The sequence below is a fragment of the Hyperoodon ampullatus genome, assembly GCF_949752795.1.
Source record: "Hyperoodon ampullatus genome assembly, chromosome: 19".
NCBI lineage: Eukaryota > Metazoa > Chordata > Mammalia > Artiodactyla > Ziphiidae > Hyperoodon > Hyperoodon ampullatus.
In genome coordinates, this window is record NC_136932.1 from 19,430,004 (window position 1) to 19,450,425 (window position 20,422).

Consider the following 20,422-nt stretch of genomic DNA (forward strand, 5'->3'; position numbering starts at 1 on the left):
GTGCGCGCACGTGTGTGCATGTGGGTGTGTGAGCACACACAGAGGCTCCATGACTTTGTCTAGAGTCTGTTTTAGGCTCCCCCTCCCACCTATTACCTGTTTTTAGGGCCCCAGCTCCTTTAGACTGGAAGTTTGCAGCTCTGGCCGCCCACCTCCCGGGCCCATCCCTCACCTTGAGCTGAGGGTTCCCGCAAAGCTCCCTCCAATCTCTCTCTCGGTGACAGGCTTGTTGGGGTCAGAGCCCCAGGGGAGGGGGTGGGCGGGAGGGGGAGAAGGACCAGTGGTCCAGAAGGCAGGGAATGGGGTAGAGACACATCTACCTTTTGGGGCAGTCAAGGTACCAAGGGGCCTGGTGGGCCCTGCCCCTGGGTCACGGTACCCAGATGGGGCTCACAGCTCTGATGCTTGCTGGGAAGGCCAATTTGTTGTTCCAAGCCTCGATGTTTTTTGTCTGTAAGTGGGGATAATTATATCCCACCTCATAGGCCAGTTGTGTGGATAAACTACACAGAGCACTTATCGGAGCCTTGACACCCAGTAGGTAGAGGACCAGCCCAGGGACCTGGTCGAAGGGAATCTGGAGATGGGGGAGGGCTCAGTGGGCACCAGCCAGGCCTGGGCATCTCTGAGCTGGTGGCAGAGAGAACTGTCACGCTGGGTTGTCCCCCAAATGCCCCTTTTTATGCTCATCACACCTGCACACTATTGCAGAGCAGAAGTGGGAGGAGTCATCACACTCCTGAACCCCAGGCCTCTACACACACACACACACACACACAACATGTGGGCAAGGAGGAGAATAGAGGGAGTGAGCATGTTCAGGCCCTTTTCTCACTGGAAATGGAAACCATTTATGAGTATCATTACTGATACCAATATATGTTAGATGTAAACCGTAACAATAGCTAAGGTAACAATAATGTTATAATTACAATAGCCCAAGAAATGGCATTACCTTGGTAACAATGCATCTACCTTGAGCATTTGCCCTTTTATTACCTACCTGGTAAAGTACATAGTATCACCTTCATCCACTCCGAATCACCCTCTCGGAAAATTAAGGCCCAGAGAAGCCAAGTGATTTACCTAAGGTCACACAGCAAGGACGGAAACCTGGGGGTGTCTGTGTCCAGAGCCCCCCTCCAGACACTGTTCTCGGCTGCCTCCACACTGTGCAAGAGTCTTGGCCCTTACTCCCCACTCCAGCCCTGGCACTCGCCCCACCGGGACCCCACACCCGCTTCAGGCTGCTGCATACCCCAGAGTCACTCACACACACTGGACTGTGGTGTTGCCCTGATGCAGGGGGAGGGACCAGATGACCCTTGGAAAACCTCATGAGGTGGCAGTCTGTGTGGCTGAGCTCCAGCCTTGGGTTTTCTATTACCTAAGTTGCTGAGGAAGCCTGGGCCTCTGTTCCTGTAAGGTGGGGACGGACGGATGGCCCCAGAGCCTCGGCAGCATCCCCGCCAGCTCAAGGTCGGGCCCTTTTCCCTCAACCCTCTTGCTCCCTGACCTGCCTCTGGGCCATCACCAAGCTGGCTGTGTCACCCCAGAATGGTGAGATAGAGGCCACATGTAACTATGGAAGCCTGGGGGAGAGTCCTTGAAGGTGAGGCTGTTGCTGAGACACCTTGTCCATGTGGCCCGGCCCTGCTGGAGCCAGAAGCACTTGGGGTGCTAGTCCCACTCTCAGCTGACCAAGATCTGAGCCAGAGGCCAGGCCACTTCTCCCCTAGCTCACTCAGCCCCACCCCTGTGAATAATGCCACTTGCCCCACGGAGCTGGGCCTCCCTGGGCTTTGATGATTTGGGGCGTGGCATCCATGGGTGGAAGACAAGAAAGGGTTAAAGACCCATTCACCTAGACTTAGAGCACAGAAATGGCTATATTGCTGGCAGCAGGTGACTTTCTAATCCACCCTGTGCCCCCCAGCCTCCCAGTCCCAACCCTCCAAGTCTCCAAATCCATCCCTGACTCTCAGGATGCCCCCTCCAGGCCTGGGGCCAGGGCTGGTCTCCCTCCCACCCTACACCAACCACAACGATAATTAACCCCAATGAACCTCAGCAAATAGAAATCTGGATCTCAGAAGGGAGGACTCATCACTGCCCCGGGGTGGGGAACTCTGGAGGTCCCAGGAAGGCCAAACCCAACATCATCTAACACCACAGCCCCCATGCTATTGATGCCTGGGTAGGTCCATGAGCACCCGGCCTCTTGGGGTCAGAGAGGAGGGCTCACTTGTCTCAGGCTTGGACTGGAGTCTTCTCCACCATCTATTTTTTTAAAAATATATATTTATTTATTTAGGCTGCGCTGGGTCTTAGTTGTGGCATACGGGATCTTTTTTTTTTTTTTTTTTAGTTGCAGCATGAGGACTTCTTAGTTGTGGCATGCATGTGGGATCTAGTTCACCGACCAGGGATCGAACCAGGGCCCATGGCAGTGAAAGCGCAGAGTTCTAACCACTGGACTGCCAGGCAGTTCCCCATATTTTATTTATTCTTCTCCTATTGGGGGACATTTGGGTTGTCCCCAGTTTTTGCCTATTTTGAGTACTGTTGCTATGAATGTTTTTGTATGTTTCTTTGCATTTCTGTTGAGTATATACCTAGGGAAGTGTTCAGCTCGTTGAATTTTAAAGGGAAATCTGCTTTGCTGTTTTGTTGTTGCTTTAGTTGACTTTACTGAGGTGTAATTAACTATAATAAAATGCACCCATTTTTGAGTGTGCATGTCAGTGACTTTTGACAGATGTCTGCATCCACGTAAACACCACCACAATCAAGATACAGATCATTTCCCTCCTCCTAGAAAGTTTCCTCATGTCCCTTTGTAATGAATGTCCCCCACCCACTCATCCCTAGGCAAGGACTGATTTTATTTCCTTCTTTTTAAAAAAATATTTATTTATTTGGCTGCATCGGTCTTATTTGAGGCTCACGGGCTCTCTAGTTGAGGCGTGCGGGCTCAGTAGCTGTGGCGCATGGGCTTAGTTGCTCTGCGGCACATGGGATCCTCCCGGACCAGGGCTCGAACCCGTGTCCCCTGCGTTGGTAGGTGGATTCTTAATTACTGCGGCACCAGGGAAGTCCCTGATTTGATTTCTATCACTATATATTAGTTCCGCCTGTTCTTGAATTTATAAAAGGGATCATAGAAAGTAACTGTGTCTTCTTACCCTCCGCATAATGTCTGTGAGATTACATCTATCAGCTCATCTACACTGTTGCCTGCGCCAACTCCTCCTTTTTATCGTGTAGGTTGTGTGAATGTATCATAGCTGCTGTGTCCATTCTCCATTCTCTGTTTCCAGCTTGGCTATAACGAATAATGCTGCGATGATTGTTCAGGTTCACGTGTTTATGTGGACTCGTTTTCATTCCTGTTGGGTGAATACCTGGGGGCTGAATTGCTGGGTCATAGGGTAAGTGTATATTACCTTAAAAGAAACTGCCAAACTGTTTTCCAAAGGGTTTGTACCACTTTCTACTCACATCAACAACGAATGAGAGGTCAGTTACCCCACATCCCCTTGCCAATGCTTAGCGCTGCCCTGCTATTTATTTCCAGCCATACTCCCTGTCTGAAGGGCTTTGTCATTCGGATTTTAATTTGCATTTCCCTAGAGACTAATGACATGGAGCATCTTTTAATGTGTTTATTGGCCATTTGTACATTTTCTTTGCTGAACTGTCTATTCAAGTCTTTCGGATTTTTGTTTTCCCCCCCATCTCCTAACCCACAGCCCCTCCCCCTGCCATCTACACCCGCAGCACCCTCTTGTTTTAACTCTGTTCTAAATTAAGTCTGCTTCTCTCCAGGGAGGCTACCAGTCAGCCCCAGCCCATGGGGATTCTTTGCTCCTCTGAGCTCCTCTAATACTTGTCCGCCTCTGCTCCTGTTCGACACAGCATTTGCCTCCTTCCAGCACCACTTAGGGGTCCAGAGGGCAGCCCAGGCCTGGAGAGGGGCTTCCTGGTACCAGGAAGTTCCCCAGTCTATAGAATAAAAGCAGTAGGATTCTGCCCTTATAGAATTACAATGTTGCATGTTAATATCAAATATCCTTTTAAAAATTGTAGGTATCGGGCTTCCCTGGTGGCGCAGTGGTTAAGAATCCGCCTGCCAGTGCGGGGAACACGGGTTCTAGCCCTGGTCCGGGAAGATCGCACATGCCGCGGAGCAACTAAGCCCGTGTGCCACAACTACTGAGCCCACGTGCCACAACTACTGAGCCTGCACACTACAACTACTGAAGCCCGTGCTCCTAGAGTCTGTGCTCCACAACAAGAGAAGCCAGCACAATGAGAAGCCTGCGCACCGCAACGAAGGGTAGCCCCTGCTCGCCACAACTAGAGAAAGCCCGCACCCAGCAACAAAGACCCAGTGCAGCCAAAAATAAAAAAATAAAATTAATTAATTAAAAAACAAATTGTAGGTATCCCCTCCCTGAATATGTTTGAGAAGGAAGAATCTCTGATAAAAACAAAAGATGATTGGATTTAGAGGAGACTTCCTGGATTTGAGTGCTAGCTTTGCCATTTAATAACTGTGGGGTGACTGTGGGCAGATCCGGGCCCCCATCAATTAAATGGGGATGACGTCATCCTCACAGAGTTGTGGGGGATACACCAAGCCTAATAAGTACCTGGAAGTCAGTGGTAAACTGTACGGAGCCAGACATGTGTGTGGTGAGAACTGGCCTATTAAATCGTAAGCCCTTTTGAATAGCAACCTGGCAAAGAAATCTTGCCATTTTATAAAACACTGGAGGGATAAACTCATAAGAAATCGTGAAGGAAAACGCCAAGGAAGACCGAGGAATCAAAGTCTTAAGTGTTCCTGATCCTCTTTCACAGACTTCTCCTCCATCTCTTCCCTCCCGCCACCTTCCCCTCTTCCCCCTCCCCCTCCCCCTCCCCCTCTCCAAAGGTCTCCTGAGGCCATTGCTGCTGCCCTCACCATCCCAGACCTCATTTTTAAAGGGACTTCAATATAAAACCAGGGGGAAAGTTAAACAAAAAAGAAAAAGGAGAAAGGACCCTCAGGAGCCGAGAAGGGTGTTTGCAGAACACAGTGTCTCGTGCTCCTGGGGCCAAGGCCAGCCTCCAGCAGCGCTGGGTCGGGGCCTGGGCTGATGGGAAGGGCTAGGACGGGTGCTGCTCCCAAGTCTTGGGGGCTGTTTGCCTTGGCCTTCAGACCCGGGCACCGCCCCCGAGTGAGCGGCCCTGCAGAGGGACCCCACCTGGAATGGTGAGCTCGGAACGTGTTTTCCCTATAGCTATCCCTTCTCACCCCCAAAGCCACTGGGCTGGGAAGCCAACCCTCCACGGGTCACCGCTGCTAAAGCCGGATTCAAAGGGGTGCCCCCGCTCCCCCACTGGTCTGGGTAGAGTGAGGCCTTGAAGTTTCTGTCCCATGAATTCAAAAATATTTTCGTGCACTGTTTAAGGTACTGGAGATACAGCTTGAGCAAAATCGGCAAAGTGAGGCCTGGCGGCACCAGCGTCCAGTCGGTCGGTGGAGACAGGGAACAAATGTCCGTGTCTTGTGTGGGAGAGTCCGCTAAGTGCTACTGAGAAAAATACTTAAGCTATGGGATAAAAATGGTACCACAAACCCGAGCGGGGTGCGGGGTCCGGGAGAACGCGAGGGAGTTATTTGAGATCAGGCAATCAGGGGAGGCCCTCGGGGGTCTCCCCTGAGGTCTCTGTGCCCCCGCCCCGCCCCCGCCGGGGCCCCTGGACCGCGAGCTGCTTCTGGCTCCGGATGGCCTCCCCACCCCCGCGCATCTGCGCGCTCCTCCTGCGGCGATTCTGGTCCTGCCCGCCGGGAGGGTGGCCCCGGGCCGGGACGTCGGCCCCGGGCCGGGACGCCGCAGCGCGCGGCTGCAGGAGCCCTGGCGCCCGGCACGCGCCCTGACACCAGGGGGCGGGGAATCCCAGCCGCGCGCGTGACTCCGCCCGGCCCCGCCCCGCCCCGGCTCGCGCTCTGCGCCTATAGCCCGCCCGGCGCCGCAGACGCTCCGCGTCTTCCGAGTCCTCCGCGGGCGCCGAGCCCGCCGCTCGGAGCCCATGGAACCGGCGCGGGGCGCGCTCCGTGCGAACGGCGGGGCCGAGGCGCTGCTGGGCGAGCTGGAGGTGCGGGTCCAGGACGTGGTGAGGGTGAGCTCGTGGTGGGAGCGCCACGGCGTGGACTGCGCCATCCTCGCGTTCAGCCTCCTCGCCTTGCCACCCGGTGAGGGACACGGGGCCAGGGCGATCAGGGGTCCGGCTGGGATGGGGGCGGTGGGAGGCGGGGGAGGGAGACGGAGAGGGCTGGGGGGCCCGGGACCCCAGGACAGAGGGTCAACCCCGAAAGTCTAGTCGGGGTGTCCTGCCTGTATCCCCAGAGGAGCCCTGATGGTACGAAGGGCAGTGGAGGAGAAAGTTGAGCCGAGTCAGGGAGAGGCAGGGAAGGATGAGGTGGCCTGGGGAAGGAGAGGATGCTCCAGGGGGACACCAGGGATGGGGTGAGGGCAGTGAGAGGGAGGATGGGAGCGTTCCCTGGACTTCTCCTGGCCTGGACCCCCCACCATGCCCTCCACACCATCACTCCTCTGGCTGGGGTGCAGAAGCAAGATTCCCAGCGTCTCCTTGGTGAGTCAGTGGGGCTGTTTTGTCCCAAATCCGGTAGAGAGAGCCAACCCATGCCCCTCAGGCCACCATGGGACCTGCCTCACCGCTGTCTGTGGCAGTCCTCAGGACTGGGCCCGCTTCGGCATGGGCTCCCAGGGATGCGGGCTGGGTTGTTTGGGCCCAGATCTCCAAGAACCAGAGAAAGGCCCTGTCCTTACCGCTCCCCCTACACCCACTCTCCCTTCTCCATGCAGGGTTCCTGTGCCTGCGCTCTGAGAATCTCCTGGTCTTTGCCCTGGGCATCACCATGCTGGGTGTGTGCCACTACACGCTCACTGTCAAGGGCAGCCACCTTGCCACTCATGGTGCCCTCACCGAGTCCAAACGCTGGAGCAAGATCTTGGTGCTTTTCTTTGTGGAGGTGAGCCTGGGACTGGGTGGGAGCAGCTGCTGGTACTGTGTGTGAGAATCCAGGTGTGTGCAGCTGTGTGTGCCCTCGAGGGCCGGCAGCTGCAGCTGTGGTCTGTGGGCCCAAGTGTGCAGCCTTCACTACGGTGGGTGTGCGTGCACGTCCCCAAGCCCTTGAGAGGGTAGAGGGCTGCATGAGGAATGATGAGTATTTAACTGTGGCAGCCGATGTGGTCTGAGCACCCGTTTCTCCTGGGGGCACCGGCTCGCCTCTCTGCAGCCCTGGGCCAAGGGTGGTAGAGCTTCCTCCTCCCACCAGGATGCGTGTGGTTGGCAGGTCCTGGCTACACCTTCGGGGCCTCCTGGTTTTGCAATCAGGGTTTAGGATGTGAACCACAGACCAAAGGGCAGGGAAGCAGGGGACTGGTGTCACAGCACCCCAGCTCTGCCATCTCCCGACACCTGACAATGGCCAAGCCATCCAGAAGCCCCCTGCTTCCCCACGGCTGTACCAGGAAGGCGCCTCCTCTCTCCTGACCCTTGGCCCCCCTGCTTCCACCCTCTCCCTATGCTGCCTCAACCTATGGGCACGGTCAGGAAGGCAAAGGTTTCTGGCCAGGTTGCCCTTCTCTCTGGACTCGTCTCAGGCCTCCCAGTTCTTCTGAGAGCCCCTTCCCTCCTTTCCAGGCGGCCTCTCCTGTGGCCACCCAGGTCCCTTATGAACTAATATGAAAGCTGGTACCAGAAACAGCCCTTTTTTGCCAGGAACTGGTTACCATGACCAGTTAACTCAATTATTAACTTTTTAAAAGAGCTTTTATTTATTTATTGGCCATGCCTCGTGGCATGCGGGATCTTAGTTCCCCGACTAGGGATCGAACCCGTGGCCCCTGCAGTGGAAGTGCGGAGTCTTAACCACTGGACTGCCAGGGAATTCCCTCAGTTATTAACTTTTAATAAAGTTATATAACTTTATAAAACTCTACGTAACTGTACATACACACACACACAACGTTTTATAAAATTATACTGCATCGGTTGGGTGAGAGGAAGCATTTCCTACCCAGAACTCTCCATTGCCCTCATTTTCCCCAAACCCATCTCTCCCACCTGCACACATTTCTTTTTCGTTTCTTTTCTTTTTTTTTTTTTAGTATTTATTTATTTACTTGGCTGCACGGGTCTTAGTTGCCACTTGCAGGATCTTTTTTATTTCAGTTGGGGCGTGGGAACTCCTATTAGTTGCGGCGTGTGGGATCTAGTTCCCTGACCAGGGATCGAACCCAGGCCCCCTGCATTGGGAGTGTGGAGTCTTAGCCACTGAACCACCAGGGAAGTCCCTCGCACACATTTCTAAAGTGCCAAGGACAAGGGGGAACCAATGGGTCCTCAGGGTCCATTTCAAGACACTCTCCTTCCCGGGGACCCCTGGGCACTGGTCCCAGCCAGACTCTAAGGTGCAGGCCCAACCGTGGAGCCAGGGTCAGATGCCCCCTAAGTTTGTCATTACAGGCAGGGGAGGAACTGGGCATGTTAGGCAGTCACATGGGACACGAGAGGGAGGGTTAGCTCTGTGTGGATTTGACAAAGCTGTACTGAGTCCCAGGGGCCTGGGGGCAGCTGAGAAGGAGAAGTCTTCCCAGGCTCCTCAGCTGGAGGGCTCCAGGCGAACCAGAGCACGTGGCCCCCCCCCGAAGGACCTAGGCAGCCTGGTGGCTGCACCTCCTCTTGTCCCCTGGGACCCAGGGCGGTGGCCTCATCTTTGCCTCTTTGTCCCTTTAGCTCCTGGCACGGGGCTGAACTCAATATTTGTTGATGATGACCCTGCAGATGATGGGGGGACAAGGTCCAGGGAAGAGCCAGCTGCTGAAGGGTCACAGCCTAGAGGTGGGTGAGCCCCCCCATAGTGGGGGGGCTTGGCTGTCACCTCCGTGTTGTGACAGAGGCTGCTATGTTGCAATCAGCTGCGGGCAGGTCACAAGTTTCTCAGCTGGCCAACCTGAGTGGGAGGCCTCCACTTTTCCACGCCCCCATCAAGGCATGGCTCTGGCCACCCTCTGGGGAAGATCCAGCTCTCAATGAGAAGGAGGGGTGGCTTCACCTCCTCAGCCCATGGCATGGTGGGGCGAGTGGAGTCCTGGGTCTTGTCTGCCAGGCAGGGGACAGCATCAGGGGCACTTTGGACACAATGGCTGCCTTTGGACCAGCATCTAAGTGTTAGTTTCCTCACCTAATAAATGAGAATAATGTTACCTCCCTCGTGAAGCCAGCATGAGGATTAAACGAGACATCCTAGATCTTCATTTAGGGTTTGGGCCTGACTCTTCAATGTTTGCTTCGAAGTAACAAGTTTCTTTCTTTTTTTTTCCTCTGGAGGGAACACAGTCAACTGCAAGGAAAGGGTTAGTAATTTAAAAGAAAAATTTATTTATTTAGTTAGTTATTTTGGCTGCGCGGGGTCTTAGTTGTGGCACTCGGGATCTTAGCTGAAGCATGCGGACTCTTAGTTGCGGTGTGCAGGATCTAGTTCTCCGACCAGGGATTGAACCCGGGCCCCCTGCATTGGGAGCGCGGAGTCTTATCCACCGGACCACCAGGCTAGTCCCAGGGTTAGTGATTTTTGTTGTTATTTGTTTTGTTTTGTCTGTTAGCGGTTTATTTTTAACTGAAAGGTTGACCAACTTATGCAAAGCTCAGTGGAGGTGTGTGTGTGTGTGTGTTGAGGGGGTTGTTTGTTCAGGCCCTGGACCACCACCTGTCCTTTGCATCACACGAAGGACTAGCTCTCGACATGCAGGATCTCAGTGGGCGACCTGGGACCCTCTTGGATCCCTGGCTTTCCCCGTCTGCCACGTCCTGTTGTCTCTCTGTAATCCTCCTCTTGTTGGCTGCCTGTGCTCTTCCCAAACCGAGACCCTCAGGAGGCAGCATCACTATAGAAGAATCTAGTCCACTAGTTGCAGCCTCAGGTGTCAGCTGAATGTCACTGGCTTTCCTGGGGCACCCAGCCTTTGCCTGGTTTGTCTGAAGGTCTGCTGTCAAGAGCTGGGGGTGAGACAGGTCACTCTGACCCATCAGATCTGAGGGGAGGAGCTGGCAGGATGGAGGCGGTGGCTGACATCCAGGTTGCTGTTGTTTCTCTGCAAAAGTATCCAAAATCATACACCAGGAAGTTCACCCACACCAGGATGAACTTCCCTCTGAAGACCCATTTCCAGTCTACACCAGAATGTTCCATTTCCTCTAGTAGTGTACTTCTGACCCTCTACCTTGCCCACTGATCACCCTGGCCTGGGCTATGTCATAGGGACTACTAGTTATATTCTTGGGGACTGTCAGTCATATCCTTGGAGACTGCCAGTCAAAGGCCACAGGAATGTGGGGGGCAGGCTGGGGCAGGCAGGCCCCCATGGTTTAAGTACTGAAGCTTGGGAAAGATTTTTTTAAAATTTATTTTATTGAAGTATAGTTGATTTACAATGTTGTGTTAATTTCTACTATACAGCAAAGTGATTCAGTTTTCCATATATATATATATGTATACACACACACATTCTTTTTCATATTCTTTTCCATTATGGTTTATCACAGGATACTGAATATAGTTCCCAGTGCTATACAGGAGGACCTTGTTGTTTATCCATGCTATGTATAATAGTTTGCAGGTGTTAATCGCTAACTCCCAGTCTATCCTTCCCTCATTCCCCCCTCCCCCTTGGCAACCACAAGTCTGTTCTCTATGTCTGTGAGTCTGTTTCTGTTTCGTAGATAAGTTCATTTGTGTCACAGTTTAGGTTCCACATATAAGTGATATCGTATAGTATTTGTCTCTCTCGTTCTGACTTCCTTCACTTAGTATGATAATCTCTAGGTCCATCCACGTGGCTGCAAATGGCATTATTTCATTCTTTTTTATGGCTGAGTAGTATTTCATAGTATATATATACCACATCTTCTTTATCCATTCATGTGTCACTGGGCATTTAGGTTGTTACCCTGTTTTGACTATTGTAAATAGTGCTGCAATGAACATTGGAGTGCATGTATCTTTTCGAATTATAGTTTTCTCCAGACACATGCCCAGGAATGGGATTGCAGGATCATATGACAACTCTATTTTTAGTTGGGAAAGATTAACTCCTGCAGTCAAGAGGGCTTTAGGGACTCCCTTGCAAGTCACTCACTATCAAGATGTTCCCCTGAGTAGGAGGGAACAGGCTGTACCAGTTACTAAGCTCCACTGTGTCTCAACTTCAAACCCTCCTTCTGAAGTTGGCTTTGTGCTACGGGGGTGGAGTCACAGATGGTCCACAGAGAGCACAGGCCAGCTCTGCCGTGGGGGAGGGGTGTCACCCAGGGAAATGCCGTCACCTTCGTTCCAGTCCCGTGTGGTGGTGGTGGTGGAAACAGAGCCGAGAACCCCCAGCCGGGTCATGACGCTCCAGCGTTCTCTTGCCACGAGTTCAGGGTGGCCGTTATCCTCTGATCTTCTGTTCGGCCCCTCCCGCCCCCCGAGGGGTGGTAATCTGAGTTTGCGCCACTGTGATTTTTAAGTTTTTTAATTAAAAGAATTATTTAGCAGGCAAACGCAGATCTGCAGTACAAAATATACTTAAAAAATAAAACCTTTTTATTTTAGAAAAAATTATAGATTCATAGGACATTGCAAAAATAGATCAGAGAGGACAGAGGTCCAGTGGATCCTTCACCCAGTTTCCCCCAATAGTTACATTTATGTAAATGTCATTCAACAGCAAACCCAGGACATTGACATTGGTGTGTGTGTGTGTGTGTGTTTGTGCCATTTTATCACGTGCAGATTTGCAAAATGTACTTTTAAGGGTTCTCATGGTGATTCCAACTCCTGAGGGTCTCTAAAAGCCTGCCTCTGGGTGGGCTTGCCCACTGGCCCCCAGAGGCCGAGGACCCAGGAGCAGATCAGGTGGTCTGTGGGTGGCAGCACTTAGTCTGAGGAGTGTCCCTAGGGGGAGGGGCTTGGAGGGAAAAGGGTGGGGCTGCTCCCAGGGGCCCAGTGGCTGCCCAGTTGTGAAGGGAGATTGGAGGGAGGCTGGGTTTGCTGCGGAGCTTGGGGGGCTGAGACAGTGTTGGTCCCAAATGTCAATAGTGCTGAGAACCCCTGGTGAGAGTGTCCAGAGGAGACACTGCCAGGACAGGGATCTTGATCCCAGGCCCAGAAGCGGGAAGGTGGCTGCAGGCTGAGCAGAGGTACAGATAAAGGCATGGATCTGGGAAGAGCATAGTGCATGAGGGACCCACAGAAACCTGGAGTCACTAGAATCTCATGGGGACTCTGGAGAAAAGGGGAAAAGGAGGCCCATGGGCCAAGCAGAGGAGCTGGGAGTTTCTAGGGACGAGGCCTGAAAAGGGAAAGAATTTCACGAGAGCCGCTTGATAGGATCAGCCCCGACCACATCCAGGCCGCTCCCAGCAGGATGAGGCACTCCAGGCTCCTCGGGCTTCCGCCCTCACCGCGGCCCCTCTGTTATCCAAAGGTGCTAACACATCACTGTTAGTGGGAGAGCCCGCGTGGTACCTGAGGACTCGCGCTCAGTGACTTGTGTTCTCACTGAGTAGGGCTGCCAGATGTAGCAAATAAAAATCCAGGATGCAGGACTTCCCTGGTGGCGCAGTGGTTAAGAATCTGCCTGCCAGTGCAGGGGACCATGGGTTAGAGCCCTGGTCCTGGAAGATCCCACATGCCATGGAGCAACTAAGCCCGTGCGCCACAACTACTGAGCCCGCGAGCCACAACTACTGAGCCCGCGAGCCACAACTACTGAAGCCTGCGTGCCTAGAGCCCATGCTGTGCAACAAAGAGAAGCCACCACAATGAGAAGCCCATGCACCTCAACAAAGAGTAGCCCCCATTCGCCACAACTACAGAAAGCCCGTGCACAGCAATGAAGACCCAACACAGCCAAAAAAAAAAAAAAATCCAGGATGCCCAGTGAACTTTGGTCTTCAGATAAACAAGAAATGCAGGCAGTGTTTGGAATATATGTCTATAAAAAATGGTTGTTTATCTGAGATTCTAATTTATGTGGGTGCACTATACTTTATCTGACAAACCAATTGCTGAGGCCTGTGGAGCCTCAGAAGCACCCCACCACCCCGCAAACGCTGAAGCCAGTGTGAAGGGGTTGCTCAGCCCTGGGATCAGTGAGAGAGGGTCTGGAGGGAGGAATGGAAGCTGGGCAGACTCCAGCCTGGAGTCCCTCCTGCCTGAGGGATGCTGCCCCTGTGACGACCCCCAGCCCCTCTTTCTCAGCTGGTCCACGCCTGTGGCCCTCTTCTCCTGCCCCATCTCTGCAGTGACCCCACCATGCGCCAGGCCTCGAGCTGGAAACTTGGCCCTTTTGTCTTGATGCCTCCTCCTCCGCCCACTCCTCACCCTTCCCCCAGGTCCCACCCTCCATCCCTGCTCTCCCACTCCTCACCTCTCCCAGTGGCCACACCTACAGCCTCCGGCCCATCACCTGCCTCGTATTGCCCCTCCCCTTCCAATCCAGTAAAGTGACCTATTTGAAACCCAACTTTGTGTCATACTCTTATAATGATGGTTTTTAATCCTGCAAAGTATTGTTTGTGTAAAAAATAAAAGAGGAGAATATTAGATAACTACCTTTGGCTGCTGGCAGAGGTCTGAGGATGCTTAAGTGAAAAAACTAAATGAGTGAATGAGAGGTCTGGGGCCTCTGATTTTAGCTGAGAGGGGATGTCCAGAGGAATTATACTGACATCCGCCCTGCACACACTCTGGCCACTTGCAGAGCCTGAGTGCGGCTAAGAGGCCTAGGCTCTTAAGTCTTCCTGAGGGTACAGAGGGTAGCGATATCAAGAAGCTTCTGGAACTTTCTCTGGGTCTGGATGGGAAATCCTCTTGGGTGAGACCTGTAAATAATCCTGTACGGCAGGATCGTCTGTAGCATGTGGCTACATCCTCCCGCCCCTTGATGGGTGCAAGTGAGACACACCGCAGTCCACGTCCAATCTCTCCTTCTCCCAAACCCACCGCGTTCCTTCTTCTTCTGGAAAGAACATCTAGATGGGAGGGAGAATTCCAGTCTTATAGAAACAGCCTCAAATCTCTTCTTAGTTATATAAAAAGGCAAAGCACACAGACTCTGGAAGCCTGTGCTGAGTCACAAATCATGTGTTACGTTGGACCATACAGGTGGCTCATCCCTGCCCCCGCCCCCCATTCCCAGGTCTGGGCACGTGGCTGAGCACCTGGCCCTACCAGGCCCCTGAGGGTCAAGTTCTTACCAGGCTTGGTAGGGTTCAGGCCCCAGGTCGTTTCTGGCCTTGCTACTCAAAGTGCGGTCAGTGAGGAGATGTGGAGCTTGGGCCAGAAGGAAGAGCAGATTGCTGCATTCAGCTGACGTTTCTTGAAGAAAGAAGCAATGCAGACAGGATCGGCCCTCAGAGCAGAAGTACGAGGAAGGAAGAGTTAAAAACAGTCGCTTCTTCTGGTTACAGAACCGTGAGATTCAAAACACACTTGCAGGCCTTGGACAGAGGCAGGCTGGCCTCTGAGGAGGTCCTGGCAGACCCCGGCGGAGGCCCCTCTGTTGAACCAACTGCCTGGCCCTCTTGAGCAGCAGGTCCTTCCAGACCAGCAGGCCTGGAAGAGACATCACTTTAATTGACAGGTTACCTGCCCACCTTCTGCAACCTCCCCCAGGTTCTGTCCCTTTGCAAGGTTACGAAACCAGAGAGCAGACCCACCCCTCTGTGGGTTACATCATCTGAGAGCGAAGCACCTCTCCTGTTTCTGTGAACTCCACAGGCCCACTGTCGCAGAATCAACATTTACCTTCACATCCTCTGCCTTGAGAGGGGCCCGTACAGTGTTGGTTTGACTATCTTCCCCTGTCTGTTGTGAAACTGCCGTTGTGACATCATATCCTACTTTTCGGCTTCATTTCGTTCTAAGGGAGAGAGTCTCTGCAGACAGTGGGAAGACAGTGTCGTTCCTTATCTGTCTTCTCGCGGTTTTGTCTCTGCTGCCTGGACTCCAAGCCTGGGTTCATACTCTGTTACAGTGACTCATCCCAGGGGTTTTATGCCTTATCTTGGATGGAACCAGGGTTGAAATCCCACTTCTGCCACCTACTTAGCTGAGTGAGCTGGGGTGGGCACGTGGCCTCTATCTCAGTTTCTGCTTGTGTCAGCTGTGAATAATAACAGCACTGATAATAATAATAATAATAATAATAATAACCCTCCCCCACCCCACCAGGCTTAAGATTAATGAGTTACATGTATAATGTGCAGAATGCTGAACACTCAACTGAGTGTGTTCTGCTGTCTGTATGGGGCTCACAGTGACTGGCACTGGGAAACCCTTCACGTCCTCCTGGAAACAGGCAGGCAGCATCTTCGGTAAAATTAGCAACATCTTCTGGCTTGGATAAAATATTGGAAGAGGCTGATGGCTGCATGTTCATTTGCATATATTTGCATAAGAAACACCTTAGCACCTCTTTTACATTCAGAATGACTGCTCTTGGAGTCAGAGCTGCTGCTGCTCACTGCCAGCTTCAGAGAATCCCACAGGGGGTCACGCCAGAGAAGAGTCACCCCAGGAAGAAGTGAACTCTTGGTCCCCACCGGGGCACCCTCATGGACAGTTCAGAAGATGGCCTTTCTTCGCCCCCAGACCACTCCTGCACCCCTCCCCCCCACCGCTGTGGGCCCAGAATGCAAAGCAGTGTTATGAAGGTACAGATGTTTCAAAGATAAACACTCACAAAATAATTGGCAACACATGCCAGGAGCTTTACCTGCAGTGTGTCCAATCCTCAGGCTTGCAGGCTGCAATCACGGGGGGCTGTGCCCGTCAACTGCTTTGCACGCCAAGTGGATGCGGTTGCTTTGACTGGCTGCCACTCTGTGGTCGTGGATCCCTGAGAGTTGATGGTCAAGGCTGACGAGCTGTGGGTGGAAGGCAGGAAGGCCTGGAAATGCATGGTCTGGGGAGGGAGGGTGTTTTCAAGGCTCCGAAGATCCTGCTTTGCTCTCCTGTGCCTGATACAGACCCCAGCGCCCTTTCTGGCTCCCTCCTCTAGGTATGCACGTCCTTCACTGCAGAGCACGCCAAGTACGGACACGTCAAGATGCACCATGGCTACACCAACGTGCTGGGCCTGGGGGACTCAAGCACGTGGAAGCTGCCTTGCCTCAACCGCTACGTCTACATGTTCCTCGCTCCTTTCTTGATCCCCATCCTAACCCCGCTGGTGGCTGTCGGTGAGTATGCCAGGGCTGGGCCCTGCAAAGATCTGGTTCCCCCTTTCCTTCCTTCCTTTCCTGGCTTCATGGAAGAAGTGAGAAGCCCTGAGTTAAGACCAGACAGAAACTTTCTGAGACAGCCAGGCAGGGTGGAAAGAACCTTGGTCCTGGGGCCAAGTCTGGCTCTGCCACTTACCGGCTGGTGACCACAGGCAGGTAACTTAACCTCTCTGGACCTCAGGTTCTTACCTGCTCCTCAAAGAGGGTGTGAAACAATTCCACTTACTATATGAGGTATCTAAAGTAGTCAGACTCATTGAAGCAAAGAATAGAATGGTGGTACCAGGGGCTGAGGGGAGGGGAAAATGCAAAGTCCCTGTTCAATGAGCATAAAGTTTCAGTTATGCAAAATGAATAAATTCTAGAGATTTGCTATATAACACTGTGCCCATAGACAACAGTACTGTATCGCACACTTTAAAACCTATGTGGATAAATCTCATGTTAAGTGTTCTTACCACAGTAAAATAAAATAAAAATTTAAAAAGCTCTGTGGCTATCTGAGAAGACTAGAAAGTTGCATGGGAAGGCATCAAATGCCTAAATAAATAAATGAATAACCTTTACTCTTTATATTTGGTATACAAGCCTCATTTACCATCAGCTTGTTGTCTATTTAATAATCCCTGATCATGTTATAAACATTCACTTGTGTTATTATTTATTAAATACGTTTTTTTCAAAAAAAAGGATGGTGTGAAGGCATAATGAGATCATAGATGTAAAAATGCTTTCTAAGTGCCTCACACTCTATTGCATGTTATGATTTTTAGTATCATAGGAGCAATAGCATACGGTGGAAAGAGCAGGGGCTAGGGGACAACCAGACCTGGGCTCAAGTCCCAGGCCACCACTTACTATCAGACTGACCTTGGTCAGGTTGCTTAATGCTCTGTTTTCTCATCCATTAAATGGGTGAGAACCAAAAAAAACCCCAAAAAACAAAAGGGAATTCCCTGGAGGCCCAGTGGTTAGGACTCGGTGCTTTCACTGCTGGGGCCCGAGTTTGATCCCTGGTCAGGGAACTAAGATCCTGCAAGCCGCGCGGCCAAAAAAAAAAGAAAAGAAAAGAAAATGGGCGAACCTACTTTTCAGGGCTGTGTATGGATGAACTGAACACCTAGGTCACCCTAGTTTGCACTATTGAGCCACCAGGGAGCCAACTCATGTTGGATCGGAACCTTGCCAACCCCTCCCTCTATTTCTTGCCTCTTCTGGCAGAACGGCTGAGAGAGGTGGAGCTCAGGACAGCCCTGCGGACGCTTAGCCTGATTTCCCTGGGCCTTTATTCTCACTACTGGCTGCTGCTGAATGTGTCTGGCTTCCAGAGCCCCAGCTCAGCCCTGGTCTGCATGCTCATCACCAGATCCCTGCTGGCCCACCCTTACCTTCATGTCAACATCTTCCAGGTGAGGCCTCCCCCACCCTGAGTGCTGGGGGGCTACAGGGATCACTCTCCAGGGTGCCTGGTGCAGGCTGGACTCTAGGTTCCAGGGGGAGAGAGAGGCCACCTGAGGAAGCATCCCTCCACCTCCCCTGCCCACCCTCTCTCTTCCTTTCTCTCTGTGGGTCATCACAGAGAGTTTTGGTCCCAGGTAAGGAGCTCTCTTCAACACTGGCTGCCATTCACACACAGATCAGAGATTTATTAAGAAGCTTCTATGTGTAGGTTACTAGATTAAGCTCTGTGGGGACACAAGTGAATAGGACCCCAGCTCCTACCTCCAGGGCTCTTACTGTGATAAGCCCAAGGGCCATCGCAGAGGTCCCAGCACACACGTGTCGAGGCAGGCGGATGCAGGAGCTGGAGACGAAGGTCTTCATGGGAGGCCAGCAGCTCAGCACTCAGTTCTGGGCCATTTCCAGGGATGGTCACCTCCCTGCTCCCGGCACAAGTGAAGACCCCGGGTTAGAGCATCCTGCATATGACCATCCCAGCACTTACCACACTGCCATTAATGACTGAATCCCATGACATAATCCCATAGTTGTGTCCCATCTGCTTGTCCTGCTAGAGCAGAAGCTCCCGTTCACTTCCACATCCTCTAGACCGAGGACAGTGCCTGGCAGAGCAGGCGTTTATACATCTTTTTTTTTTTTTTAAATACATTTATTTATTTATTTATTTTTGGCTGCATTGGGTCCTCGTTGCTGCGTGCGGGCTTTCTCTAGTTGTGGTGAGCGGGGGCTACTCTTTGTTGTGGTGCATGGGCTTCTCATTGCGGTGGCTTCTCTTGTTGCAGAGCACGAGCTCTAGGCACGCGGGCTCAGTAGTTGCGGTGCACGGGCTTAGTTGCTCCGCGGCATGTGGGATCATCCCGGACCAGGGCTCAAACCCGTGTTCCCTGCATTGGCAGGTGGATTCTTAACCACTGCACCACCAGGGAAGCCCTGTACATCCTTGGTGAATGAAAAAATACACAAGGATGTGCACACTTGATCTTGAACCATGAGCAGGATTTTGACTGGTGAAAAAAAGCAGAGAAGGGTCTCTTTGGGATGCAGGCACAGGGACATGAGGGACAGTGGTGGGCAGTCGTGGGCTTAGAGGACCACGAGATCAGAGAGGCACCCAGGCCAAGCCCTTCATTGCACAGATAGGGAGAGGAACCCAGAGACGGGCGAGACTCAGCGAGGGGCACAGACAGGGTTGCATCGGAGCTGGGTGGAGGACCTCAGCTTCCTCACGCCTCTACTGGGTCCTGCTGGAGTGGGAGGTGAGGAAGACAGAAGAACCCAAGGGTCCCCGGGGTGCTAGCTGAGGATGCCTGAGGCGGGGTGGGGAGGCACAGGGCTGCCCGGCCCAGCCCCAGGGCGTGACCCTTGTGTCTGTCACAGCACATCGGGCTGCCCATGTTCTCCCGGGACAAGAAGCCCCAACGGATTCACATGATGAGCCTGGGGGTGCTTAACCTGCCCCGGCTGCCCGTGCTGGACTGGGCGTTCGGCCACTCCCTCATCAGCTGCCACGTGGAGCACCACCTCTTCCCCAGGCTCTCCGACAACATGTGCCTGAAGGTAGATGAGGGTCGGGCTGGGGGGGCTTGGATGAAGAAACTATCTCAGGGTGGAGGGGGAGTCACCTTCGGGGTTCTCTAACCAACTCGTTAGAGGGTCCCAGGAAGGTCAGTCCAGGGTACAGGCAGCAGTGTGGGTTTGTGATCAGAGACACCTGGTTTTCTTACCAGCCGTGTGGCTCTGGGCAAGTTAACTGAATGTCTCTGAGCCTCGGCTTCCTCATCTGTAAAATGGGACTAAGTAGTGCTTACGCTGACAGGCTTTGAGGATGAAATAAAGAAATGGATCTGAAATGTTGGGCCCACCGTAGGTGCTTGGTGAAAAGGAGCTGTGGTTTATCCCCCTATGCAAAGGAGGCCTGTCACAGATTAGGGAGCTCCAGAGAAGGGTGCTGGGGAGAAGCCCTCCCTTTCCCTTGCCTGCTGGAAATGGGAGGCGGGAATTCTCCAAACCCCTCAGCTCCTCCGGAGCATCATGGGACAAAGCAGACAGGAGCGGGGGCGCTGGGCAGAGGAAGGGTCCTAGTGGCAATGGGCCTGCCCACAGCCCCGGCTCAGCGGCCCCTCCTCCCGCCCACCTTCTGGCAGGTGAAGCCCGTGGTGTCCCAGTTCCTCCGTGAGAAGCAGCTGCCGTACAACGAGGACTCCTACCTGGCTCGCTTCCGGCTGTTTCTCCACCACTACGAGGAGCTCATGGTGCGGACCCCTCCCATCACAGAGCTGGTGGGGCTGCAGTGAGGGGCGGGCTGGCGCAGTCGCCCCGCTCTCCCGTCCGGGCCCACCCCCGGCTCTCCTGTTGGCCATCCCTGGGGTTGGGAGGGTGTGGGTCCTTGCCCGGTGGGTGTGGCTCGGTTGCCTGGAGTGTGGAGGCGCGGGGTGGGCAGTGAGACGGGGAGCTCATGCTGGGGGGGCCTGGGGGTCACCTGCCCTGCTTGCTTTTCCGGGTTTTGAGGAATATCTGGAGGAAAGGAATAAAGGTGGCTGGGCATTCCGGTCAATCTGGACCTCAGTCAACTTCATCTCAGGACTGAACAGCTGGATTCCTCCCCTGCTGGCTC

At 53.1% G+C, this 20,422-nt stretch overlaps 1 protein-coding gene across 1 annotated transcript; it reads left to right on the forward strand.

Annotated features, from left to right (window-relative positions):
* Nucleotides 1-6,081: 6,081 nt before the first annotated feature.
* On the forward strand, nt 6,082-20,224 carry FADS6 (fatty acid desaturase 6; the record flags this gene model as incomplete). Its single annotated transcript, XM_079725833.1, has 6 exons — nt 6,082-6,244; nt 6,879-7,045; nt 16,125-16,305; nt 17,569-17,756; nt 19,186-19,365; nt 19,953-20,224. 6 exons carry the CDS (start codon nt 6,082-6,084, stop codon nt 20,100-20,102), a joined length of 1,029 nt encoding a protein of 342 aa, XP_079581959.1. The 3' UTR covers nt 20,103-20,224.
* Between the last annotated feature and the right edge of the window lie 198 nt (nt 20,225-20,422).